General features: G+C 48.5%; 2 protein-coding genes across 4 annotated transcripts; one reads left to right on the top strand and one right to left on the bottom strand.

Annotated features, from left to right (window-relative positions):
* The first annotated feature begins 433 nt into the window (after positions 1-433).
* On the top strand, positions 434-17801 carry LOC101118510 (clusterin-like). 3 transcript variants are annotated; one of them, XM_042243105.1, is made up of 6 exons: positions 434-614; positions 5066-5210; positions 9831-10433; positions 12071-12172; positions 16220-16449; positions 17546-17801. In XM_042243105.1, the coding sequence occupies exons 3-6, from the start codon at positions 9944-9946 to the stop codon at positions 17612-17614; spliced, it is 891 nt and encodes a 296-aa protein (XP_042099039.1). In that variant the 5' UTR covers positions 434-614; positions 5066-5210; positions 9831-9943; the 3' UTR covers positions 17615-17801. The 3 variants fall into 3 exon arrangements, with proteins under 3 accessions (XP_042099039.1, XP_042099038.1, XP_042099040.1); XM_042243104.1 differs by having other exon boundaries at positions 16220-17801; XM_042243106.1 differs by having other exon boundaries at positions 10025-10433; positions 16220-17801.
* An 8698-nt stretch (positions 17802-26499) lies between these two features.
* LOC101118764 (ribonuclease P protein subunit p14-like) lies at positions 26500-26967 on the bottom strand. Its single transcript, XM_042242684.1, has one exon. It carries the CDS (start codon positions 26965-26967, stop codon positions 26500-26502), a length of 468 nt encoding a protein of 155 aa, XP_042098618.1.
* Positions 26968-27213: the final 246 nt, after the last annotated feature.

Below are 27213 nucleotides of genomic sequence, written 5' to 3' on the forward strand. Positions count from 1 at the left end.
GTCTGCCAAGGGACCACCAGGTCACTGTAGTGGTTTGGGAAGCCATCATTTCATACTTTCTGTGTTGCATCACAACATCCCTCTCCATCACACCCCCGATATTTCTGATGCTGTTATATGGAGCCGGAGGAGTGGCACATTTGAAAAATTAAAGTTCAATCCCGCAGCGGAACTGAGGTTTTATTTGGGGGCACCAGACAGGGGCGCGGAGCATCCCTCCACTCCTGCGGAGCTGGGCGCTCGCCGTGCATGTGAACTCAGGCTCTCCCCTCCTGGGGCGCCGTGCCCCAGCACTGAGCGCCCTGGGTGCGACCCAGCACCCCAGCGTCTGTCTCCACCGGAGCCTTTTGCTGTGCCGAACGCCTCCCCTCCTAAGCCCCCGCGGGGTGCTGCACCTGACCCACCTCCCAAATGCCCACCCCCCCGCATCTCCGCACCGCTTCCCGCGCCGGCTTCCGGAAAGCTCTCGGTGCTTTCTACGGCATTCTTCGGGCGTCCTGCAGGTTTGGAGCCATTCCCAAAGTGGGTGTACACGCAGCGGAGCGCTGTAAACACGGGAGCCTCACCGTGCAGTGCACGCGGGGTCGCCAGAAGCTTGTGGGCGGCGCTGACGGGTGAGATGTCCCCACCCTTCCAGTCCCCTGCGCAGAGCCCCGCCGCCGGGAAGATGAGTGTAGGGGTGGGGGTGGGGGGCCGCCAGGCGAGGAGAGGATGGTCGCTGGTAGTCCCAGGGCTGTCAGGGGGTGCTTTGGGTGGAGTCGGAAGATCCAGGGAAGGGAGGTGGCTGGAGCCCCATCGCCAAGGAACCTAGTTGGGGACCGAAAATTGTGGGGTCGGCGCACAGGCAGGGACTCGGGAGCCCCTTTGTTCATGAACTCCAATCACAGTTCTGTGGGGTAAACATGGTAGATGTTAGTGAACCTACTTTTGTGAAGATGGGGAAACTGACATTTGGAGAACTGACGCTGCTGCTGGAGTGGCAGAGCTGCTTCCTAATGCACCAGAGTACATCAGAGAAACGTCGCGCAACCTCCTCAGATTTCAGACATCTGATTCAAACTGTCACATCTTACAAATGAAAATCTGGAAGGATAAACAGAAAGAAAAATCTCTAAAGATACCCAGAAAATAGGTATCAGAATTGAGATTAGAACCCAAGTCTTGACCTTTCAGAATTTCTGGACCTATTGAAAAAAGAAGCTGATTATTAGTATTTAAGAGTGGGGTCAGGAATTTAAGAGTAAGTGCTGGTATTGTAACAGGATGCTTTTGAGAGTTCGTTATAATAATAGTTGGAAATTACAGACAATTTAAATGATCAGCCACGTGGGATGGCAAAATAAGGTACACCAGGTAAGAGACTATTACACAGCTGCAAAACTGTGCTTTTAGAGTGTATTTGAAGATAGTGGATGTAAAGGATCCAATTGTATGCAAATACACAGAAAAGAGGAAAGAGACCACAGTGCTACTGGTTGCCTCTGGAGGGTGTGAATTACAGGCGAATTGTTTTGTTTTTCTTTTTGGATGAGTTTGCCATATTTGGGGAGGGAGTAGGAGAGGAGCTTGGGCTTTGGGCTTTGAACCCTGCAGCTTAGTCTGCGTGACAGTGTCTTCCCCATGGCTTCCTTTGGGGAAAGGAGAGCTTTTGAGAGGCTTGTTTAATCAGTTCAGTTCAATTCAGTTGCTCAGTCGTGTCCGACTCTTTGCGACCTCATGAATTGCACCACGCCAGGCCTCCCTGTCCATCACCAACTCCCGGAGTTCACTCCAACTCACGTCCATCGAGTCGGTGATGCCATCCAGCCATCTCATTCTCTGTCGTCCCCTTTTCCTCCTGCCTCCAATCCCTCCCAGCATCAGAGTCTTTTCCAGTGAGTCAACTCTTCGTATGAGGTGGCCAAAGTACTGGAGTTTCAGCTTTAGCGTCATTCCTTCCAAAGAACACCCAGGGCTGATCTCCTGTAGAATGGACTGGTTGGATCTCCTTGCAGTCTAAGGGACTCTCAAGAGTCTTCTCCAACACCACAGTTCAAAAGCATCAATTCTTCAGCACTCAGCTTTCTTCACAGTCCAACTCTCACATCTATACATGACCACTGGAAAAACCACAGCCTTGACTAGACGGACCTTTGTTGGCAAAGTAATGTCTCTGCTTTTCAATATGCTCTGTTTAATCAGAGCAGTTGGCAACCAGGTGCCCTAGTCTGGAGATGGGAGGGAAGGGGAGTCAGTGCAAAGGGAGGGCAATTTGGCCCCACAGCCACTGTTCTGGTACTGCCCTTGCGCTAGTATCAATATCATCTGCAAGCTTGTTAGCACAGCAGTCTCGGAATCAGAATCTGGTGTGATAACAAGACTCCCGGCTAATTCCCAGGTACTTTAAAGTACCTGGAGCAGCAGGGAAGGACCACAAGTGGCCTCTGTGTGCCTGCTTCCTTTCCTCTGTCCTTCTCTCTGTGCCACCTCCTCCCACTTCCCCAAAAGATACTGTGCCAGTGCCCACAATTGGTCCTATGTCTACTTTTGAAGGAGTCAGAATTTGCAATGATGACATAAGACCCTTGTGTTTACAGAACACATTCACATCTCTGAGATCTGTATTACGTCCATTTTACAGATGGAGAAACTGAGGCTTAGATATCAGTGGCTTGGTGACAAGGAAAGAACACTGGGCTGGAGGGTTGGGAGGGCTGGGTTCTCATCCTGGGGTTGCCACCAGCTTGTTGCAGGCCTTGGGGAGCCCCAGCCTGTGTCTGGGTTCTGCCTTACCTCTGAGGTGATTGGGTGGGAGACAGGTCCCTGTCCCAGGTCTCAGCTCCATGACACCCATGGTCCCCAGGCTCCTGATGGGAGATCCTGTACTGACCCCTGCGTTTCCGGACTCCTCATCTAGTGCTCCTACCTTTGGCTTCCCTGTGTTTCTTTTCTTCAGGACCCAATGCCCTGTCTTCCAGTCACAGCCTATTTCAAAGGCTGGGGTATGGATTTCTACAAAGCCTTCACTTACGGGGGAGGAATGCTCTGCTGGAGAGGTGTTTCTCTCTGGCGTGACAAAGCCTCTGTCCCTGCTCCAGGCGTTTCAGGCCTCAGTGAGCAGCAGGGGCAGTGCCTGGCAGGCCTAAGATAGCACCTTGGCTTAGCTGCCCACCCACCATCTCTGAGGAGGGCAGTGACCCGCTCTCCTCTCCCACGCTGCTCAGGGACCACAGCCCAGCTGCCTTAATAATTGTGTCTCAGGAGAGACTTGCCTTATTCATTTTTCTCCCAAGGGTTCCAGCGGACCTGTGGAGGAGCTGAGAATGGCTTCAGGGTGTGCATCGTTTCAGGAAGGGGAGAGCCCCTTCCCATTCTTGTTAGGGTGAAGCGGATGAGTTCAGATGAGCAGTTGTGAGGAGGAGGGGTGCGGGGTGGGAGAGGGATGCAGGGAGAAGGATTTTTGTTTTGCAACAACTTTAGCTTTGGGGGAAGGATCCATTGTGTAAGACCAGCTGGTCCAGGGCTCAGGGCAGCCAGCCAAGTGATGGTGGGAGGATCTTGGGAGAAGCCCTGCTGTGGGCTTAGAGGGAACAGCCAAGTGAAAGGGACCTGGTGGAGCAGAGAAGCGCTGCTCCCAGCAGGACTTCTTCTGGGGAGTCTCCTTGCCCCTCCATGCTCCCCTCACCATGCCCCCAACCCACCAGTCCCTTTGGCCTTGCCCCTCCCTCTCTATACTCCCTGAAGACCACTGTCCTCCTTGCCTCACTCTACTTCCATCCATGCTTCCTGCCTCAAGTCTCACGCTGGGGATGATAAATGGATTTATTTCCCTGTGTCAGCTCAGAGGGTCTGAGGCTGTCACTGCTTCAGGCCCTTGAAAAGCACTTTCGGGAGGTGTTGAGGCTTGGTTGGGGAGTGGTGCTGTGACCCCAAGCCCTTTCTGGATCTTGTATCTCATCTGGTTGCTCTGTTCCCAGTCAGCTTGGCCCAGCACCCACACAGCCCCCCATGAAGCTCCATGAAGCCTGGACCACTGGGGCCTCTGTGGACTTCCCTCTTGAGTTTCCATAATGTTTACTACCTGTGTCTGCCACCTTTCCACCTACAAAACCAATGCCCTGGGTTCAGGAAAGAGAAAATGTCATTCATTAGGAGGGCTTGTCATCCTTCGGAGCCTAGCTTTTGGTTCCCCTCTTCTGCTAGGTCCTTCCTGACACCTGTCTTCCCTCTGCTCCACTCTTGTCCTGTGAGCTGACCAGCTCTCTGGGGTAGTAGTTAGAAACCCAAATGTTGAGATCAGAGGTGGGTGGGAGTCTATCTCCACCCTCCCAGCTGTATAACTGTGGGTGAGTATCTTGATCTCATTATGATTCTTCATCCTCATTTATGCAATGAGGTGAAGGCGGTGTTGAGAGTCTTAGATAAAATGCATATGATAAAATGCATTAGATAAATCTTAGATAAAATCCAGCATGGTGCCTGGCCCAGGATAAGCACTGGAGAAGCCTGGTAACATTGTCTCATTGTATTTTTCAAACGATGTGGTGTGTCTGATCACAGTCTCCTTGTGGAATGGTGTAACTAAGTCAGCTCGGTGTCCCCGTCACCTGACACCATGCATTGGAACAAAGACCACCGAAGTTCAGATGTTTCCTTAAACTGCATTCCAGAAAGGACTGTATCCAAAAGGATATTATTTTATATTTTGATGCTTAAACATCAAATTATCCTTCCAGGATTTTTTTTTTTCCTTGAACATTTTCTTCTGCAGTTAGTTAGGCTGCTCCTCCAGAGCCCCAGGGGCAGACTGGGTTATTTCTCTGGGTGTGTCTGCTCCAGTGTTTGCATTTCTGAGTAGCTGGGTCATTGATTCTCAGGCCCTGGGTCTTTAGTGCGCCCTGGAAATGGAACCTGGAATGGAACCTGTGTCAGAGTGAAGCTGGGACCCTGAAGGCTGCTTGCCAGGGGTACCCCAGCTATGCAGCCCCTAGATCCACTGGACTTTCTGACCCTTTCAGCTGGTTCCAGGATTGTATTCCCAGCACCACCCGTTCATATCATCCACCTCTCTGCCCTTTTCCTGCAGAAACGTCCACCGAGGGGAGTAAGTATGTGAATAAAGAAGTTAAAAATGCCCTCAAGGAGGTGAAACAAAGACCGGCATAGAACAAACCAACGAAGAGCGCAAATTACTGCACAGCTCCCTAGAGGAAGCCAAGAAGAGGAAAGCGGTGAGGAAGAGCTCCGTGGCCCCAACCTTGATCCTCTGTGCTGGAGGGAGGGAGTGGCCCTTGCTCTTCCAGGTGCCCTGCCAGGTTGCCATGGTGACCTGCCCTCCTTCCTTTCCCACTGTGTCATCTGATACCAGGGGCTGTGGTTAACAAATAGGGAAGGTTTATTCGCTTTTGAAAGCTTCAAGAGGTGAGATTTTGGATCTGGTTTCCTTATAAGCCTGCTGCCAGATTCATTTCAATAGATTTTTCTAAACCCCGATTGTGTGCAAACTCCAACATCGGCTTTGGGTAGGGTCTGTCACTGTCACGGGTTAGAAGGGGGATGGCACCCTACCTTCAGGAAGCTTATCTAGTGTGGGTAATACCTTTGGGGGTATAGCAGGCACACACTGTATTGCCCACATCTGAGTTCTGGACTACTTTGTAAAGAGACACCTAAATCAACAGTGAACATACACAACTAAACCAGTCATTCAACAAAGAGCTTATTTGTGCTGTGCTCAGTCCCTCAGTTTTGTCCAACTCTTTGAGAACCCATGGGCTGTAGCCCGCCAGGCTCCTCTGTCCATGGGATTCTCCAGGCAAGAATACTGGAGCAGGTGGCCATTTGCTCTTCCAGGGGATCTTTCTGATCCGGGGATCAAACCCACGTCTCTTAAATGTCTCTTGCCCTGGCAGGCATGTTCTTACCACTATCACCATCTGGGAAGCCCAGCTTATTTAAAAAATCAATAGTCTTTGTCAGGGTATCCTCAAATTCTACTCTGATTGCTACCCTACCCCTAATGACAGAGATGCTGAGATGGAGCCAATGGTCTCTAATGTGTGGGGTGAAATCATTATAAAGACTCAGAGAAGTTCTGCAGTAAAGAAACACATGTAACTTCATTTAACCCAAGTGCTTTCCAAATCCAATTGACCAGGAAATCCATTTATTTTTTTTCCTGATAGCTTGTAGCACAATTTCATGGTAGCCACTTGCAGAAATGTTGGCCTGGGTGCAGCTCTAACTTTCTCTGAAACTTAATGCCCTTTCTTGGCGTGAGTAGAAATTCCTGCCATGCTATGAGAAACCTCCTAGAGTCCACTGAGAAGTGGCAAGTCTTGTTCTTGAATATTTGTGTTTCTCACTGGAATTTGATATTTGACAATCCAGGTTCTATAAAGCACATCATGTTTGGAAAAAGACTCCATGACAACTCCGTTGAGAAATATGAGAACCGGAAAGAAAAGAATTGCCTGTGAATTGGCCTCATAGAAGGTGTGGTAGCCTTCCCCATTTGGGAGCAAGAGGCAGTGGACACAGACCAGGGGACAGGGGACATGGAGCAGGAGATTTCACATGGCTCCTCCTGGCCAGACATTCCTAGTGCAGCTTCATCTGGGGGTATAAATGGTCTACTTAATTCTTTGAAGAATAAAACAGTTATTTTTCAGGATTTTAATGTAGAAAAGCAGAAGAAAAGTTTTTCCATAATCCTTTTACTTTAGGACGATTCCTTAGGTATCTAAGGGTACCTAAGTTTGATCTATTTCTTACTACTTTTTCTCTTCTATACTTTTTGGACAGTGGCTGTACTCAAACTCATGGATTTTTTAACATGAGAAATGCTTATTGTAATATTTAACACTTATTACAAACATCCTTGGTAATGTTGTCCTTGCTACAATTTGTAGGTACAACTGTTTCCTTAACTTGTCCCCTAGTTTTGAACATCTGAGTTAACTCCATTTTTTTTTTTTTTTTTTTTTTTTGCCAGTCATGAATCTTGTAAAAAATATCTTCAGGCATACAGATTTTTCCTTGATTGCAGGGATTCCTTGGGATAGATTCTTGCAGAATTCCTGGATCAAATGTCATGGTCATGTTAGAGACTTTTGGTAGAAGGTGTGATTTTGATTTCAGAAACTTACCTATTCCCATGGCATGCTGCAGACTGTGGTTGCCATAGAAAAATAAGATTCAAGGAAGCTTTGGAAGATGACATTTAAATTCCTGAAGTTGAGAGTAGAAAGTGGGGTATTTAGTGAGAAGGGGGAAGTCTCGGGGTAAAGACAGTAGGTGCGGCATCAGAGAAAGATGTCTAGACGGGCTCTAGTGGCCAGAAAGGACCAACGAGCAGGATGAAGATGGGAGGATGTTTAAAACCAGATGAGAAGGGACATCCTGGTGGCAAATGTGGGACCTGTGAGCCAGAGCGGGATGGAAATAAGCACCCCATCTGCCCAGGTTGGGCAGAGTTGGGGGTGGGCACCCATGCCTGCTTCGGGAGGGGGAAGCCCATGGTTTCTGTGGCTAAGCCAGCCTGTGTCATCCCCTGGAATGCCCTGAATGACACCAGGGATTCCGAAACAAAGCTGAAGGCATCCCAGGAGGTGTGCAATGAGACCATGATGGCCTTCTGGGACGAGTGTAAGCCCTGCCTGCAACAGACCTGCGTGAAGTTCTATGCTCGTGTGTGTAGCAGCAGCTCAGGACTGGCTGGCCACCGGGTGAAGGGGCCCCGGCCCTTCAGTACAGCATGGCTCAGGCAGGGGAATGAGAACTGAATATGCTTCTTTGATTCTGCATTGAGTTCCAAGGGTGGGGCTTTCCCTACCAAGGGGTTCTCCCACACCAGCTGGGTGCCCTGCAGTTCAACTCAAGTTGAACCCCATCTACCTAGAGACAGCGTCAGACCCCGCAGCTTCAGGGCTCAGTCCCACAGGTCTGCCCCACCACGCCCACCCCCGACTTCAACCGCCAGTCATGAGTCCAGGTGCTCACCTGTGCTTCTGACTGGCTGGCTGTAGATTAGAGTGTTCCATGACCGCTTCCTTTTATTGTTGAGTCACTAAGTCGTGTCCAACTCTTTCCAACCCCATGGACTGTAGCCTGACAGGCTCCTCTGTCCATGGGACTTCCCAGGCAAGAATACTGGAGTAAGTTGCCATTTCTTTCTCCCAGGGATCTTCCTGACCCAGGCGTCAAACCCATATTATCTCCTACACTGCAAGTGGATTGCCCCCTTGAGTTCAATTAATTTGTTCAAGAAGCCCACAGAACCTGGAAAACATTTTACATACTGGATAATCAATTTATTATAAAAGGATATAAGTTGGGTGACTTCCCCGGTAGTCCAGTGGTTAAGTATCTACCTTGCAGTGCAGGGAACATGAGTTCGAACCCTGGTTGGGAACTAGGATCCTAAATGCCACAGGGCAGTTAAGCCCGTGTACCACAATGAAAGGTCCCACGTGACACAACTAAGGCCTGACACAACCAGAGATAAAGTTTAAAAATCAAAAATAAGTAAAATCAGTTTTTGAAAAGCCACCAATGGATGACTAGCCCATTGGTCATCCATTAAAAAAAGTAATAAAAATAAAAGGGTATAAGTCAGGAACAGCCAGATGGAAGAGACGCCAGAGATAGGGATGGGAGGGGTGGGGAGCCTTCCTGTCCTCTCTGAGTCAGCAGTCTCTTGTGTCTCATTGGTGCGTATGTTCATCAACCCAGAAGCTTCCCAAGCCCATTCTTTCGGATTTCACAGAGGCTTTGTTACACAGGCACGATTGATTAAATCATTGGCCATTGGTCATTGATTTAATCTCCAGCCCCTCTCCCCTCTCTAGAAATCAGGGGCTGAGGCTGAAAGTTCTAACCCTTTAATCATGTAGTTGGCTCTCCCAGCAATCAGCCCCCATCCTTAGCTACTTTCAAAAAGTTACTTTCCTAACATAACAAAGACACCTTGATTGCTCTTATCACGGAAAATTCCAAGAGATTTAGGACCTCCTTGTCAGGAACCAGACCATATATATATATTTCTTATGATAAATAATAGTATCACAGCTTCATTTCACAGGCCATTTGCAACTGATTAGTTCTGGCTGCATTGGAGCCCAGAGTGTCGTGATCTATTGGTAATGTCTGCTATGAGTGCAGTAATGTGGGTTGGTGAAAAGCACCTGTGTCAGGTATTTACCATCTTAGAAGACTCTCATCCAGCAATTCTTAGCTGCATAAGGTAACAAATGGCTCCACGGTAGGACAGAGCCCTGTGTCCACTTTAGCAAAAGGAATTAAGAATTTTTAGTATGTTAATTTGGAGAAGGAAATGGCAACCCACTCCAGTGTTCTTGCCTGGAGAATCCCAGGGACGGGGGAGCCTGGTGGGCTGCTGTCTATGGGGTTGCACAGAGTCGGACACGACTGAAGTGACTTAGCAGCAGCAGCAGCAGCAGTATATTAATATCCATCTGGACTTCCCTGGTGGCTCAGATGGTAAAGCATCTGCCTACAATGTAAGAGACCTGGGTTCAATCCCTGGGTCAGGAAGATCTCCTGGAGAAGGAAATGGCAACCCACTCCAGTATTCTTGCCTGGAAGATCCCATGGACAGAGGAACCTGGTAGGCTATAGTTCATGGGATTGCAAAGAGTCAGACATGACTGAGCAACTTCAATGTCCAGTATCCATCTACACTCCCCTATAGGCCTTGCTCGATTAGGACTCATGAATTTTGCCCTTCCCCAGAGTCCTGTCAGTTTGCACTTGGTTGATTGGGGAGGGGGTCAAAGAGGACAGCAGACTAGTCTCACCTGGTGGGTCTTGTGACTTTCTTGGTCTTACAGGTCTTCCTGCTCCTCCACATTGGAGTCAGTAGATTGGAAGGGGCTGGCCTGGACATTTCAGAGATGGGGAGCCATTCCCAGCCAGGCTTTCTACCCCCTGCTGGGACTCCTAGATGTCCCAGGTGCAGCCGGGACAGGCCTGGCTCATCTTGACAAGGGAGGCACCTCTGATTATCCTCCATCTCCTGTCACAGCTTGAGGATTTCCTGAACCAGAGCTCCCCCTTCTACTTCTGGATCAATGGTGATCGCATTGACTCCCTGATGGAGAATGACCGGCAGCAGAGCCATGTGATGGACGTCATGGAGGACAGCTTCAACCGGGCACCTAACACCATGGATGAACTCTTCCAGGACCGGTTCTTTCCCCAGAGGCCCCAGGACACTCAGTACTACTCCCCCTTCAGCTCATTCCCCAGGGGGTCACTCTTCTTTAATCCCAAATCCCGCTTTCCCTGGAACTTGCCTTTCCCTGTGTTGGAACCCCTCAACTTTCATGATGTGTTTCAGCCCTTCTACAATATGATCCACCAGGCCCAGCAGGCCATGGATGCCCACCTGCACAGGACTCCCTACCACTTCCCCATGGTGGAATTTGCAGGAGGTGAGAAGGAGGGGGTGAGAACTCATGGTTCACTGAGATGCTTAACCCAGTCAAATGGGCTGTGATGCTAAAGAAAAGTACAAATGACTAAGGAGCTAAGGGATTGTGGAGGTAGGGAGCATTAGATTCTCATATCTGTCCCCAGGACTTGGCCTATGCCATCTGAACCCCCACTAGCAACCTGGGGAGGGGGCTACCATCCCCTTTGATGGAGAGTGTAGGAGCATTCCCAGAGGTTCACGGACTTCTGTGGTGGTTCAGCGGTAAAGAATCCACCTGCAATGCAGGAGGTGCGGGTTTGATCCCTGGTTTGGGAAGATCCAAACCAGGATTTGGGCTGGTCAAATCTAGCCCTACAGGACTTGGAACCAGTGTTCTTTTGAGTTTTCCAGGTCCTTCCAAAAATTGGTGGGCATGACCCTATTTCCTCTAGAGCAGGCATCCCCAACCTCTAGGATCTAATGCCTGTTGATCTGAGATGCAGCTGGTGTAATAATAACAGACATAAAGTGCACAATAAATGGAATGTTCTTGCATCATCCTGAAACCCCCTCCCCTACCCCTCGGTCCATGGAAAAAATTGTCTTCCACAAAACTGATCCCTTGCTCCAAAAAAGCTGCAGACCACTGCTCTTGAAAACTAGATCCCTTTGTTTTGGGAACTCAGGTGGCTTTATGTGGACACCATGCTTATACTGGCAATGAATTGTACAATCAGCTCACTGTACAGTTAAGAGAGCTGTTTGTGGCTATAACCTTAGGGTCTGGTAGAGAATGGACACACAGTATCTTTTGAATGAATGAACTCTAACATGGACATGAAAAGCCAAAACTTTTAGAAGTGTCTTCTTTCAGTGAATCAATAGACACTGGTTGGCCAACCCAATCTCCTAAATGCTACAGTTTGACTGGCACTGGGGTTTGGCTTGTAATGGATTGGAAATACAGGAGCGTATTGGCTTGAATGGGCCTCCCTGGTGGCTCAGTGGTGAAGAACCCACCTTCTAGTGCAGGAGACATGGGTTCAATCCCTGGTTCAGGAAGATCCCCTGGATAAGCAAATGGCAACCCACTCCAGTATTCTTGCCTGGGAAATCCCATGGACAGAGGAGTCTGGCGGGCTACAGTCCATGGGGTCACAGAAGAGTCAGACATGACTTAGCAGCTTATCAACAAACTGACTTGAATAAGCATTTACTGCATATCGTAAGGTCGGGGCAAGGGGTGCCCTGTGTTATAAGGAGGTTCCAAGGTGAATCTTACTCCTGCCTTCAAGGGGCTTGCTGCCTGGCCAGAGGGAGAGAAATGAGCCAGACAGAATGCAGAGCAAAACAGGTTATAATACCAAAGAGAAGTATGGACAGCTCAGAAAATGTGGAGGTGGGAGAGGTGTCAACAGGTGGAAGTGGTGAGAGGGAGGCTATACCCAGCTCAGGGGGCCCCAGGAACCACCTCCTGGTCCTGCTGCAGGGAGTACCACTGCTGACCCAAGCCTGTGTCTTTCTGCAGGCAGACAGCCAGATGCCAACCTGCTCTGCCTGCAGAACCATCTCAAAGGGCCAGACAGTGGTATGGAAGGGCTCAGAGAGATGGGGCGGCCCATGTTGCTCTGTGTGACTTCCCTTGTGTGTCCTCAGAAAACAATGACCGCACCATGTGCAAGGAGATTAGCTACAACTCCACAAGATGCCTGTGGATGAAGGGCCAGTGCGCGAAGTGCCAGGAGATCTTGGAAGTGGGTGAGTCGGAGACCCTCTGGTCTGTGTCCTCAGGCTCCCAGCACCTCACTGGGGCTGCCTTTAGGGCATCAAGCTGATGGGAGTTCAAATGCCAACTCTGTTACCTTCCAGTTGTGGCTCTTGGTGGGAGAGGGGTCCTTTGCTTGGTTCTGCCTGGATCCCCCTCTGGGGTAAAGGGTTAAGATGCAGTTCAGTTCAGTTCAGTTCAGTCGCTCAGTCGTGTCCGACTCTTTGTGACCCCATGAATCGCAGCATGCCAGGCCTCCCTGTCCATCACCATCTCCCGGAGTTCACGCAGACTCACGTCCATCAAGTCTGTGATGCCATCCAGCCATCTCATCCTTGGTCGTCCCCTTCTCCTCCTGCCCCCAATCCCTCCCAGCATCAGAGTCTTCTCCAATGAGTCAACTCTTCGCATGAGGTGGCCAAAGTACTGGAGCTTCAGCTTTAGCATCATTGCTTCCAAAGAAATCCCAGGGCTGATCTCCTTCAGAATGGACTGGTTGGATCTCCTTGCAGTCCAAGGGACTCTCAAGAGTCTTCTCCAACACCACAGTTCAAAAGCATCAATTCTTCGGCACTCAGCTTTCTTCACAGTCCAACTCTCGCATCCATACATGACCACTGGAAAAACCATAGTCTTGACTAGACGGACCTTAGTCAGCAAAGTAATGTCTCTGCTTTTGAATATACTGTCTAGGTTGGTCATAACTTTTCTTCCAAGGAGTAAGCATCTTTTAAGATGCAGAGTTGTCCCCAAAGTTGGGAGACAGAATACAAAGTATCGGGTTGGCCAGAAAGTTTATTCAGGTTTTTCCATAACATTTTGTGGAAAAACCCCAAGAACTTTATGGCCAACCCAATACTTATCGCATCAGTTCATGGTTAACAGGCTGACGATAGGAGAGGCAGCTGTGCTTTCTAAAAAGCTGTCATCTTGTGACTTCCTCCAGTTAGTCTGTCCCCAAGGGCTAAACCCAGTAGACATCCTCATTTTTGGCTGCAGACGATGAAAATTTAGACAGTATGTTGCTGTTACTGTTGTTTTGTCGCTAAGTCGTGTCCATCTCTTTGCAGCCCTGTAGACTATATAGCCCGCCAGGCTCCTCTGTCCATGGGATTTCCAAGACGAGAATACTGCAGTGGGTTGCCATTTCCTACTCCAAGGGATCTTCCCGACCCAGGGATTGAATTCGAGTCTCCTGCATTGGCAGGCGGATTCTTCACCACTGAGCCATTGAGGAAACCCTTCGACAGTGTGGACTCTGTTAAACTCTTGCCAAGTGTTTGTTACTGAACACTCTTCTTCTAAACACTTCATATTTACCCTTCTCCCTTGGATAACTGGGGTGGCTGCCTGTCTTACAGAGGAGACTGAGTTAGAGAAGGTCCAGTGACCTGCTCAGGATTACAGGCCACCCCTCCTGTGGGGTGCCTGGAGTGTGTTCCCCACCAGTGCTGCTGTGTTCTCTGCCCTGAACATACAGGTCTCACTTTGTGATACCTTCACTTCCTGGCCACCTTCCCTGTGGTTGGTTGGTCCCCGAGGCAAAGGAAATAGCTCTCTTCTGCTGTTGCTCTCTGTTTTATCGGGGGAACTGAATTCTTCCTACTTGGAGGTAACAGCTAGAAAAGCAGAGACACACTTCCTGGCTCACAAAAGTTTATGCTCAGAAGGAAAGAGTTAATAGCCCCCCACTACCACTCCAACAAGTGGATCAATCCTGTGGCTTTGCTGTTACTTAATTCTTTTGGGTGCCTGGGCAGGCCTTCAGAGTCTGGTTAAATATTCCTAATCTCAGTGCTGTGATTTTAGAAGCCACTGCAAAAGTATAAGTGCTATATGAGGCTGATCTGTGAAGAAGTAAGGTGAGTCTACAAGCACGCTCTTGGGTTTAGCCCATAAAATATCACAGCTAGAAAGCCGTAAATCGCACAGTGCCTCGCAGCGAGAAAGTCACCTTAGGGCCAGGAGAAGAGACCTACCGGTGCCCAAGCTCAGATCGGTGCCCCTGGTACTGATCTTAACGGTCACTGATCACAACTTCCTGAAACACTGGTTTTCTTTTCTGCACTGAGGAAGATTTATGCCTTCTTATCTAAGGTGCTTGCAACCTTTGGAGTGTGTGCTGCCTGGGACCTCCAGACTGAACTTTTGCAATTTCCATACTCCTGGCATTTTGGACCAGATCATTCTCTTTTTTATGATAGGTTTCATAATTTTTTAAATATTTATTAAAAAAATTTTATTTATGTATTTGGCTGCTTAGGCTCTAGCTGTGGCATGCATGACCCTCATTGTGTCATGTATTGCAGTGGGTGGGTTCAGTTGTTGCAGCATGCAATGTGGGATCCTAGTTCCCCAACCAGAGATCAAACCCATGACCCTGCATTGCAAGGCAGATTCTCAACCACTGGACCACCAGGGAAGCCCCTGGACCAGATCATTCTTTGTGATGGGGGCTGCCCTGGGCACTGTAAGGTGTTTCACAGCATCTCTGGCCTCCAGTAACCTCCCATCCCCTACCCTGCCAGTTGTGACAACCAAAAGTCTTTTCAGACCTTGTCAAATATCCATGGGGACAGCACTGTCCCAGGTGAGAGCCACTGCTCTAGACTTCATCCTGGTTCTCAATGACTGTCCTTATTTTCAATGACTCTCTGGCACAAAGAGTTAAGGTTAGTCATTGTACATATTTTTCAACCCAGGTTATTGTTCATAATTCTATGTCTTGCTCCACCTGATGTTTTATTTTAATTTAATAGAAATGATTAAAGGGCTTCCCTCATAGCTCAGTCAGTAAAGAATCTGCCTGCAATGCAGGAGACCCCGGTTCTATTCCTGGGTCAGGAAGATGCCCTGGAGAAGGGCATGGCAATTCACTCCACTATTCTTGCCTGGAGAATCCCATGGACAGAGGAACCTGGTGGGCTACAGTCCATGAGGTTGAAAAGAGTTTCACACGACTTAGTGACTAAACCTAAACCAATAGAAATGATTACAACCGGCATGATGAAGCATGCATAGAACTCCTCCTTTTCCCTGACTTGCTTGAGTTTCATGTGCTCTTTTGGGGATATTTTTCAACAGTTAAGGGAGAGAAAAACAGTAGTTTTTAAAGAGAGAGTGCATTGTTTCCAACCCTTGTCTACCTGACCACTTGCAGTGGCTGGGGTGGTGGGGTGGGGGGACCAAAAGCAATGAACTTCCCTACTCTCTGGTGAGCTTGGCAGCCAGCCACACTGGGCAGATGGGCAAACCTGGACCCCCACACTTCCTGTGTGTTTGTGGTCTGAGGATCCTGGCTGGCTCTTCTGCTAGCCAGGTTCTTGGGGCCAGAATTTCCAACTCTGTAGATACAGGCAAACTTGGAGAACTTTGCAGAGCCACAGACTCAGTAGGAAGAGCCCAAGTTTAGGAGTTAAAGCCTTGAGTTCACCATCCTGACCTGCCAAATAATTCATCCTGTGACTTTAGGCAAATGATTTAGCTCTGTGCTCCTCAGTTTCATTGTTGGACGTCAGAATACATCAGACTATTAGAGATTACCACTACACAGCGTGTTCGGTGATGCCTGGGGCATAGCGGTACCACACAAATGGCAGCCACAGGCAATGTCCACCGTTTCTGGAAATGACTCCTGGGGGGGACAGGGACAGCAAAGAGGAGCTCCTAGTCTTTGCACACGGAGCCCTGAAGTCCATGCTTCTTGAGATGTGGACAATGTCCCTCCTTGCCAATCTCCAGGGAGGCAGGATCTTGCACCCAAAGAGAAATCAGTGATGTTACTGAAACAATTTACTTCAGCTGACACTGTCTCCCAGAGCAAGACTTTTTTGATGAAGATAGTATGTGCTGATTCCCACTCAGGGCGAGCTCTCTGCTTTGTCTTGGGCTGACAGTGAACACACGGTGGAAAGACAGCGCTCAGAGTAGCTCTGCCTTAGGTACTGGCTGTGTGACCCGACTGCCATTTGTTTTCATCCCTGTTGAGCTCTCCCTTCACATTTTTGTCATTTGTTTGTGTTCTTTCCATCTCTGGGCAGACTGTTCTGCCAACATCCCGACTCAGACGCTGCTGTGCCAGCAGCTAAACGAGTCCCTGCAGCTGGTGGAGAAGTTCAGCAGGCTGTGCGACCAGCTGCTCCAGTTCTACCAGCAGAAGATGCTCAACACGTCGGCCCTGCTCAAGCAGCTGATCGAGCAGTTCACCTGGGTGTCCCAGCTGGCCCACCTCATGCAGAACAACGACCAGTACCATCTGCAGGTCTCCACGGTTAGTCCGTGCTGGCCACACATGGCAGCTGCACTCGCGGTGCAGCCTGGAGGTCACGTGTTCCTCCCCCGGGGGTGAAACAGGATCAAGATGCTCACGGGGGCATGTCTGCTTTGATGGAGCACTTGTCCTACTGCAGGAAGCAAACACTCAGGTGCAGCGGTGCACAGAGACCTCATTGCCTGATGAGGCCGAGTGTCACGATCCTATTTTATGGGTGAGGAAGTGGCGAGGTTCAACAGCTTCCCCAGCATCTCCTACCTGAGGGGTGATCACCTAGGTGTTTGAACCTGTCTGCCTGGCTGCAGAGCTCTCTTTCCGGAGAGCTGCCCTGTGCCATGTAGGATGCCTCGTGAATTGATCCATTGTTCTCCTCCAGTGATAAGCAGCATCTCTCTAGTACCAGGAAACGTTTCTTTTTCTCTCCCTGATTCCTCTTCTACCACTGCCTGGCTTGTTGCTGCCCAAAGGAAGCATGGCAGCTCGGAAACCATGTTTTACTTGGGGGGGCTCCCCCTGGGCTGGTCCTTTGTGGAAGGCATTTACCCCAAAAAAGTAGTGTCTCTGAGGGCGTTTCTGTTCACCAAGTTGTCTAGTTGTGGAGGTTAGGGAAAAGCAAAGGGGTCCACAGATTCGAATGAAGCCTTACTTTAGTTGCCAGCTGAGTCTGGGTTGACCATCTTCCCCACCTCTTTGTTACTTTTTCTCCTTCCAAGTGAATCCCCACAGCTCTGACCCCAGAATTCCGTCTGGCCTCACCAAGGTGGTTGTGAAGCTCTTCAACCCCTTCCCCATCACTGTGATGGTCCTGCAGGAAGTCCCCAGTCCTAACTTTATGGAAAACGTGGTGGAAAAAGCGCTGCAGCAATACTGCCACCTCGGGCCCTCTGGGGCGAACAGCTCCTTGGGGGTCCAAAACACAGGGCAGAGGCGTCACTGGAGCTACAGCCAGAGCCCACGCAGGAAGTTGGGAAGCTACTAGGAATTTGTTTCTTTCTTTGGAGGATGTTCTTTCTGGGTTGATGAGAATCAAAGTGTTGGTTGCTGCTTCTCAGTGATTATCAGCCCTCACCTTCCCCTCCCGTTTCTTTCTCAGGGAGGAGTGAGGCGTGAAAGTTGCTTTTCTAAGTATGGGGGCATCTGCACCCACTTGCCTCTGAGATGAGCTTCAGGCCCCTCTAGAGAGTTCTGCACATCACCAGGTGACCAGGCCCTGGGCTCGAGGCCCTCCTGACCCCACCAGCCCCTCTTTCCTCTGAACTCCTCTGAAACGCACTGATGCCTGCGTTTGCTGATCACCGGAGGAACTTGCTCACATGCCCCTAACTCAATAAACCGCCTTGTAATCTGAATGTTTTGCTGTGTCTTTTTTTTAAATTTTTTTGGCTGCGTCCTGAGGCATGTGGGATCTTAGTTCACTGTTGTTGTTGATTAGTCGCTCAGTCTGTATTGACCTCTATTACGACCTATGGACTGTAGCCCACCAGGCTCCTCTGTCCATGGAATTCTCCAGGTGAGAATATTGGAGTGAGTAACGATTCCCTGCTCCTGGGGATCTTCCTGACCCAGGAATCAAACCCACATCTGCATTGGCAGGCGGGTTCTTTACCGCTGAGCCACCAGGGAAGCCCCTTTTAGTTCACTGACTAGGGATCCAACCCACACTCTCGGCATTGGAAGTGTGGCGTCTTAACGTCTGGATGACCAGGGAAGTCCTGGTGTGTCCTCCTTAGGCTGCTTGTTTTGTTTGTTTTAACCCCCGAATGTCTTCATTTGAATATGGGAAAAAGAAAAGAAAAACCAATGGCTAAGATGGTATAATCTCAAGTAGTTGAGAATAAAAGGAATGGGATGATGAAGCTGGTCCAGTTCAAGGATTTCCTGCTTTTAGGAAGAGACGTGCCCAGCAGCCAGCTAAAGCATGTTTCTGAAAAACGAACCGTTTCCATTTTCTTATAAAGTGGATACATACTATGATCGGGGTGAGGATGATCTCCCGAAGGAATACATTGAAAATTAGGGTGTGTAAGGGTAAAAATAAGGCATACTGGTTATTTTGATACATAATTGATATTTTCTTTCTGGAAAATGTACTCCTCCCCAAAAAACAAAACGAGGTAATTTTCTTTTAGTTGTGAGAGCTTAGAATCCCTGTGAAACGTTCTTGACTGTGGCATTGCTTGTTTACTGTCTGTTCTATACTACGTTTGTATCTGTCCCCCAACCTTAAGAATTTCTCCTCTGCCTGGGTTTTTCTTGATAACTATTCACCCCTCCAGGCTTCTCAGGTGACTCAGTGGTAGAGAATCCGCCTGCAATGCAGGAGACACGAGTTCAGTCCCTGGGTTGGGATAAACAGGAGAGGGTCAGATGTATGGAAAGAGTAACGTGGAAGCTTACATTACCATGTGTAAAACAGATAGCCAACGGGAATTTGCTGTATGGCTCAGGAAACTCAAACAGGAGCTCTGTATCAACATTAGAGGGGTGGGATGGGGAGGGAGATGGGGGGAGGTTCAGAAGAGAGGGGATATATGTATACCTATGGCTGATTCATGTTGAGGTTTGAGATAAAAATAACAAAATTTTGTAAAGCAATTATCCTTCAATTAAAAAATAAATTAAAAAAATTTCGCCCCTCACACTGAAATATAGCTGGTCTGCAGTGCCCCCAGATTGCCAGCAGGTGGCACCGACTAACTGCAATACTTTTCTCCACATTAAGAAGCTTTTCCATTTATGAATCTTCTCTAAAGAATCCTGTTCATCAAATATACATCAAAGGGAAATGAAAACCATCTGGATGCACGCCAGGTTTGTAACAAAATCCACATGTAAATTAAAAGCTTAAAATATTCTTAGTTTACTATTCCTTTTCTCTCTCTCTGTTGCCACACAGATGACAATATCTATTAGCTTATGTCCACAGAAGCTAGTACTTTAGTACTGCTATCAAGGAAATTCAGAGGAAGGTAAGCGTGTGTGATTCACTTAAAGATATACATTAATTAGGGTTATGGTTCAGAGGGCATTTGCTAAAATGATCATAATTGTAAATTATATATTACATTAATGTCACTTATTACATTTCACAAGTTATTTTCTGTTTTCCACTATGCTGCTGGATGTTGGAAGTCACTATACCCCCAGTTGTTGCTTCTTTTTATGCAACTCCCTTTAAATTCTAGACTTGCCCCTTAAAAGACAGAGCCTAGGACTTCCCTGGTGGTCCAGTGGTTAAGAATTTGTCTGCCAATGCGGGGAACATGGGTTTGATCCCTGGTCCTGGAAGGTCCACAGGCCATGGGGCAGCTAAGCCCATGCACCACAACTGCTGAGCCCATGCGCCTAGAACCTGTGCTCTGCAACGAGAGAAGCCACCACAATTAAAAACTCACGCACCACAGCTACTTGCCCTAACTAGAGAAAGCCCACATGCAGCAATGGAGACCCTGCGCAGCCAAAAATTCTACCTGATGCAAAGAGCCGGCTCATTGGAAGAGACCCTGATGCTGGGAAAGATGGAGGGCAGGAGGAGAAGGGGGGCGACAGAGGATGAGATGGTTGGATGGCATCACTGACTCAATGGACATGAGTTTGAGCAAACTCTGGGAGATAGTGAAGGATGGGGAAGCCTGGCGTGCTGCAGTCCACAGGATTTGAAAGTAGACACGACTGAGCAACTGAACAATACAAGGGAAAAAAAAAAAAAAAAAAAGGAGAGAGCCTGAAGCTGACTCTGAGTTTCACTGGATGCCCCTTTCCCCTTCCTGTTTCCCTCTTTGCACCATGACCTGGTTTAAGGGTCCTTGGATGTCCCTCCATCCCTGATAGAAATCCCAGCCGGAGGCCCCAGAAAGCCCTGAGGCAGGAGACGAAATCACCACGGTACTGGATGAGACAGGGTGGGGGTCTTCCAGCTGGGGGTCTGTGGATAATGGGCCCTTGGTTTCTAGCTTCTAGGATCCTTGTGGCAGAGAGGGAGCAGGGCTTGATGTTCTGAGAAGAGAGGGTTGCTTAGTGGAGGTTGGGGTGGGGGGCGCAGAATCATGACCCCTGCTGTCAGCCTCTGCATCGCCACTTGACTGTCTTCTGCCAGAAACCCATAGTTGGATATCATCTCTGATGACCATGAAGTGAAATGACACCAGAGTTGTGCAGTGTGCAGCCTGGGCAACTGTTACCAGGAACCCTGGGCCAACCACAATTCTCTAATCCCTGGGCCAATTATTTTGTGTGATCCCATCAGTTCCCCACAATTACCCTCAGGGCAGTGGTTATTTCCTCCACAGCATAAAAGCTGCCGGGGGTGGTGGGGGGAGCTTTCACTTGAGAAGTGCCTAGAGGGAAGAAGACCCTGCCCCAGTTCCTTGTGGCCCACAGAGGCTATAGAAGGAGACCCCGGGTTGCGGCCCTGCCCTGTGAAGTAGCAGGGGATAGGGGAGTGGTGGGAGCCAAGAAGCCTCCCATGCAGAGAGCGAGAGCCGCCACCAAGTGGTGGAGGTGGGGATGACAGACAGTCACTCAGCTCAGGACTCCCCAGGCTCCTGGCATCATATCTCCTGGGGTTACATGGTTGGAGTCAGTCACAGTGACAGGATTAAAAAAAAAGCGGCCAACGCGTAACAGAGCCTTTGGTCGCCCTGAGGGGGCTGGAGACTCGGACTGCTGGCAGGGGCCTATGGAGGACACAGGTGCCAAGTTTAAGGCCTACCCCAGGACACCGTTCACTTGTCTGTGATGGGAAGAGATCAACTGGCAGTAGCAGCCCAGATCAACAGACCAAGCAAGACCCTACCGCGCCTCAGAGGAGCTTGACCAGGGCGAGGAGGACGAGGGAGGGGGCGTGTCCAGTGTGGGACACGCCCCCTCCCTACTCTGCTCCGGGTTCTCAGAAGGTGAGCAGGGCAGCCTGTGTGCCCCTCACCTCCTGCACCCCTGCTCCTCTGATGGGGCAGAGAAAGAGCCTGGCTTTGCACGGGAGAGTGACGTTCCAAAGTAAATGGATCCTTTTATTACCTGTGAGATGTTCAGGAAGTAAAACAATCTGCTCTAGCTATTCTCAAGTGAAGAGAACAGTGGTCAGAATGAATAAAATTGCTTCTTGTGTGCGCCTCCGAAGGAATGGAAACTCCACAACAAACAGATTCTGAGTCGCAACCACAGCTGAGCAAGAGCTTCAGACAGGAAGCGGACCGAGGAGAGGTAATTGCCAGTGTGGGTGCAGACATAATGTGTGTGCTCAGTTGCTCGGTCGTGTCCCCACCCTTTGTAGTCCCATGGACTGTAGCCTGCCAGGCTCCCGTTCATGGGATTCTTCAGGCAGGAATACTGGAGTGGGTTGCTGTGCCCTCCGCCTCCAGGGGATCTTCCCAACTCAGGGACTAAAAGTGTGTCTCTTATGTCTCCTGCGTTGGCAGGTGATTTCTTAACCACTATCGCCACCTGGGAAGCGTAGAGATAATAAGAACCATTTATTTGCAGAAATGCAGAATTGGGATCAAACCCAAGTCTGACTCTGGGGTCTGAGGCACCTGCCCCAGTGTCCTCTCACGACCGAGCATTTGCCTGGTGTTCTCTCACTGTGACAGAATGGCTTGGTAAACCCAGGAAGTATCAGTATTGAATAGATCTAAAGACAACTCGAGGACTCAGGTCTGCAGAATATTTATTCATAGAACTGACAACTGCCAAATCAGTCAATAAGAAAGTAAGGAAATGCTAGGCCACATGGAACAAATTTACCAGGCTAATAATGGACTCTTTGTTTGCCTCTGAGATATCTCAGCCCCTCGGGTACAATCCTCCCAAATGGTGACATTGATCTCGGTGGGGTAGGGGTGGGCAATAACAGTGACTCCTGCCCCACCCCCACCACTCTTACTCACTAATGGTCAACACTTGCCTTCAGCCAGGTCAAGTCCGCTGCAAGGTTGGGGAGAGGGCATCAGGCTGCGTATAGGAGAGGGAGACAAGTCAGCACATTTCTTGCCCTCACTTCTTGCCTCAGGGCTTCCCAGGTGGCACGAGTGGTAAAGAACCCACCTGCCAAGGCAGGAGGCTTAAAAGATGAGGGTTCAGTCCCTGAGTCGGGAAGATCTGGAGAAGGGCATGGCAACCCACTCCAGTATTCTTGCCTGGAGAATCCCATGGACAGAGGAGCCTGGCGGGCTAGGTCCATGGAGTCGCAAAGAGTCAGACATGACTGAAGCGACTTAGCATGCACGTTGCCTCCAATATCAAAGGAATAAAGGCAGTGATCTTCAAGTGGTACCAGATGTTCTACAATCTCCTCTTGATCTCCAGACCCTTCGGTGCCCAATTCAATAAAAAAGAGCACTTGACCCAGTCTGACTGCCAAGCAGGCATGTCACACAGCAGCGGAGGTGACAGGTGAACTACATACTCCAGCCTCGCGTCCATGAAGAGACTTTTGCCTTCTTTGTGAAGGACTTTGTGCATGTGGACAGCATCACAAAGATGCCCTGACAGCATTAAAGGAAGATATTTCTCCCCCAAATTCAAGCCTGCACCCCTACCACCAGCCTGGAATGAACACGGCATCATTCTTTAAAACAATGTCCTGAGATTATCCAGAGCCCAACAAAACATTCTCTTACTCTGTGTATGTAAAAGTATCCACTTGTGGGTGTCAAAAATTAAAACTAACCAACAGTTTGATAATTCTCTTTGAGAACTTTCTGGAAATACCTGGGTCTCTCTTGACCCTGTCACATGGAGAAGAAACCAGGGTGGAGATGAAGATAAGCCAAGCTTGGGTATTTAGTGCAGCTTTACTCAGGCACTGCCTTGTATTCATCCCCTTTAGTTTATGGGTTCCTCAAGGAACTATTTTTCATAGCTATTTATCCACTTTCCACTGCCCCATTCTTGTAGCTCCTCCTTTTGGTCTCATTTTCGTGTTTGGCGCTAGTGGTAAAGAGCCTGCCTGCCCATGCAGAAGACATAAGAGACACAGGTTCAAGCCCTGGGTCAGAAAGATCCCCTGAAGTAGGAAATGGCAACCCACTCCAGCATTCTTGCTTGGAGAATCCCGTGAACAGAGGACCCTGGCGGGCTACAGTCCATGCGGTTGCAAAGAGTCACACATGACTGAACAGACACAGAGACCTATGGGTAAGATCTTCCTGGTAGGGGACCCAGCGCCACCCTTTCTAAATTTGTTTTCTTTTTTTTTTTTTTTTTAAAGACTCATCTGTTCTTTAATTTTTGGCCAGTTCAGTTCAGTTCAGTCACTCAGTCAAGTCTGACTCTTTGGACCCCATGAGCTACAGCACGCCAGGCCTCCCTGTCCATCACCAACTCCCGGAGTCCACCCAAACCCATGTCCATTGAGTCGGTGACACCATCCAACCATCTCATTCTCAGTCGTCCCCTTCTCCTCCTGCCCTCAATCTCCAAATGCCCAAAGCTCCCAAATCAGGAAACCTGTAACCTTGCTCCCAGATGAGAATGGACAACAGCAGTAGCTACTGTGTAGAGGCTGGGCTTTGTGCTTACCTGTTTGTATCTGTCATCTCCAACACTCCTGTGTGGTGTCATTATCCCTGCTTTATAGATGAAACCAAGAGAGCTCATAGAACTAAGTCCAAACATGTACATAAGCCCTCCCCCAGTGACAGGAAAACCATCTGAAGGGAAAGTGACACTGAAGGGTCAAAAAATCACCATCTTGGTATAAACAGTAATGAATTATAATAAATGCTGACTCAGAAATTGCTGAAGAACAGGATCTAAGAATATTTACTTGCCGGGAGCCAGCACACGAGGTCCCACCCATGACAAGGTCATGAGGAGACAACCTGACAAGCAGGCAGATCAGGACTCCAGGGATTTTGAAAAGCTGCCCCGGCGCTCACCTTAAAGATGAAATCTATCTTTCTGATGCTTGCTATACTAGACCGTGCCCTAATTTCTGTGATATAGGCAGAAGGCCTTCCCCGATCTGTTTCCAAACAAATCAACTTGAAACTTTAATCAATATGTCCCCTGGACGGTGGCATCCTATAAGATTATCCGGGATAAGAAGAGTATTTCAATCTAAACCCCTTTTGCTAGCATTTTAGTTTGCTTGACAAATGTGTTTATGCCCTTGGTATTAATGCACATGACTGTTCACAACACCTTAATCATAAACAGCATAAAGAACCTGAACACACAAAAAAGCCCTAATAGGCACAGAGCCCTTTGGGGGGTGAAGAAGCCCTATTAGAGAACATAAAAAATATTATTCTATAAAGTTGTTACTGGATCCATGTTTGCTTGCTGTGTTTTTGCTCTTAATGTGCTAAGGTTGTACAATAAAAACTATTGTTAATATGGAAAATAAGAGTTTAGCCCTAGTGTGAAAACAATAAGACAATTGTATAAATTTAGCTGGTGACTTCTGCAAAAGAACTGGCTTTTCTGTTATATTTCTACTATGTTGCAACCTGCTGTACCCTTATCCTATGAGACTGCAACTTTTCTGTTAAGCTCAAGGCAAAGAATAGATTATAGAAAACAGGGTTTACATTCACCTAGCCTGCAGGAAAAGGTCATAAAATGCTGATAGGCCCCAAGGCCAGAAGACAATGCACAAAAATCTACTATGGAAAAGACTCTCATAAACAAAGAAGAATGCAGAAAACATCCTGGGTGTCGTAAAGGACAAACTGATGTAATGTTAAACTAACTTTTACTTGGTCATCCTTAACGTGCAAACTCAGGGTATAAAAACTCCCTGAGAAAATAAAGTAGCAGACCCTGCTTCATACCCGAGCTTGGTCTCTCTCTCTCTCTCTCTCTCTCTCTCACTGACACCGTCCATCCTGAGGGTTTCCTTGGATCCTGCTGAGGCTGGACCCCAGCATTTACTGGTAAAAGATAGGTGTTCAAAGAGGGCCTATCTTCCATCATTGCCTTTAATAATTAAATGCTTGGTATTCATAAATTCCGTGACTTTAACAAATTCTTATTCTACACAGATATAGGCAGGTTTGTGTTATCTAACTGCAAATCTAATTAGGTTTAAAATCCTAAAAGTAGAACATTTAAGCTAAATCATAACTTTCCTAACACTTTTTTCAGTTTTTTTTCCTTTTATGATGGCACCTCATGGAGACAGGCTAACAATGCGCAACCTTAGAATCATCACTGACTTCCTCTGCTCGTGTGTGTGTGTGCATGCACGTGTGCTGTGCCACATGGCTTGTAGGACACAGCTGTGGGATCGTAGGTCCCTGATAGGGATTGGATCCATGGCCCTGGCAGTGAAAGCCTGGAGTCCTAACCACTGGACATCCAGGGAATTGCCTGTTTTTTTCAGTTTGAAACCTAGAGAGGTGATGAATATACTTAAGCCTGAGTGAAGCATAAGTGGACACTGGAACAACTCTTTACCTGCTCCCCTCTCCCAGTGTAGGTCTATGAGCCCGTCCTTGCGAAGAACAGCAATCCCTGTTTTCCCCAGAGGCTTTCAATACTAAAAACACTGATGGCTGAACTTGCATCTTTAAAGACGTATTTCAGGATTTGGGCGTTTTTGGAACCATAACTTTAACCCAGCCGTCCATGACAGTCTTTTTACTTTCTAGCACAGATCATGACACTGCAACAACGGCAATGAACTGCTTCAGCTTTTTCACTTCTGCAGAAGCTAAAACAACTTCCCCAGCATATAAAGGGGCTGGAAAGTTAATTTTCTGGGAAAGAAATACACAGCCTGGCCCCGGCATTTTAGTACCGAGGAAAGCTGAAATAAGTCCATTGATCAAAACTCCATGGACAATTGTCTTTCTAAATCTGGTGTGTTTTGCAAATCTTCGTCTAAGTGCAAAGGGTTGACATCCCCTGTTAATTCTGAGAAGGTGGCCATGTCCCTCTGTATGAAGGCCCTATTGAGTTCAGCCCAGTCTCCGACTCTGAGGAGCATGTGCTCTAAGGGCTGCCTGTTCGGTACTGATTGGCTCAGGCAGATTCTCCTGTGAAGCCAACCCCACCAAAGGGGTTGGACATTACTGGGGGCATCTTCAGCACTCTCAAATTCCATCAACAGGAGCTTTTGGGCTGCTTCAGTCTCCAAACATTATGCTGGCACCAAAAAGTACTTTTGAGAGTGAGGAATATTTTCTCAAATTGAAGACTACTCAATTCTAGTTCCCTACTATTGCCAGATAATGCAAGGAGAAGTGGAGAAAACTGAATCACTCTGAAAGCATAGTTCTTGCCTTTATAGGATCCTAACAGGGTCAGAGAGCTCCACAATTTGACAAGACCACTGCTGCATATCCTTAGGATGCCTGACAGGGTCTTCTCTTCATAGGTCAGAACGTCCAAGGGTAACGCAGCATCAACCTCACCAAACAGGTCCTTCAGCGCTGAAATAAGCAGCTGTTTGAACTGTGCAGCATTCAGTCCAATCCCACAATCTTGAAATTCTAGGCGGACTTTCATGTAGTGGTACTCAGAGGGATGTTTGTAAACAGTTCTTTTCCATGTGGCAGCTGAGGCTGGCATCTTTTTCCAGTGCTGGTCACATCTGTATTGAGTCAAGAGGGTGTTGGGCGCTTAAAGTCGTTTTCAACTTTTTTTTGGACTAACTTCTGCCTCTGATTTCTCCCCTACCTGGGGCCAGGCGCATGCGCTCTGCACACGTGGTCTCAGTCCTCTCCACCACCCTATGCGACTGAGACCGCGTTGTAGAGAGAGGCCTGGGATGTTTCACGGCCTGGCCTCGCCTTAGTTGGTGGCATCCACGGCCAG

The sequence above is a fragment of the Ovis aries genome, chromosome 2, assembly GCF_016772045.2.
Source record: "Ovis aries strain OAR_USU_Benz2616 breed Rambouillet chromosome 2, ARS-UI_Ramb_v3.0, whole genome shotgun sequence".
Lineage (NCBI taxonomy): Eukaryota > Metazoa > Chordata > Mammalia > Artiodactyla > Bovidae > Ovis > Ovis aries.

What these genes read in the sequence shown, in the direction of transcription:
- LOC101118764 (XM_042242684.1), bottom strand. Translation starts at nt 26,967, where the DNA reads ATGCCAGCCTCAGCTGCCACATGGAAAAGAACTGTTTACAAACATCCC.
- LOC101118510 (XM_042243104.1), top strand. Translation starts at nt 9,944, where the DNA reads ATGTCCCAGGTGCAGCCGGGACAGGCCTGGCTCATCTTGACAAGGGAG. An exon ending in CATGGTGGAATTTGCAGGAG is followed by an intron (nt 10,434 to 12,070) that starts GTGAGAAGGAGG and finishes GTGTGTCCTCAG; the next exon opens with AAAACAATGACCGCACCATG. An exon ending in CCAGGAGATCTTGGAAGTGG is followed by an intron (nt 12,173 to 16,219) that starts GTGAGTCGGAGA and finishes ATCTCTGGGCAG; the next exon opens with ACTGTTCTGCCAACATCCCG.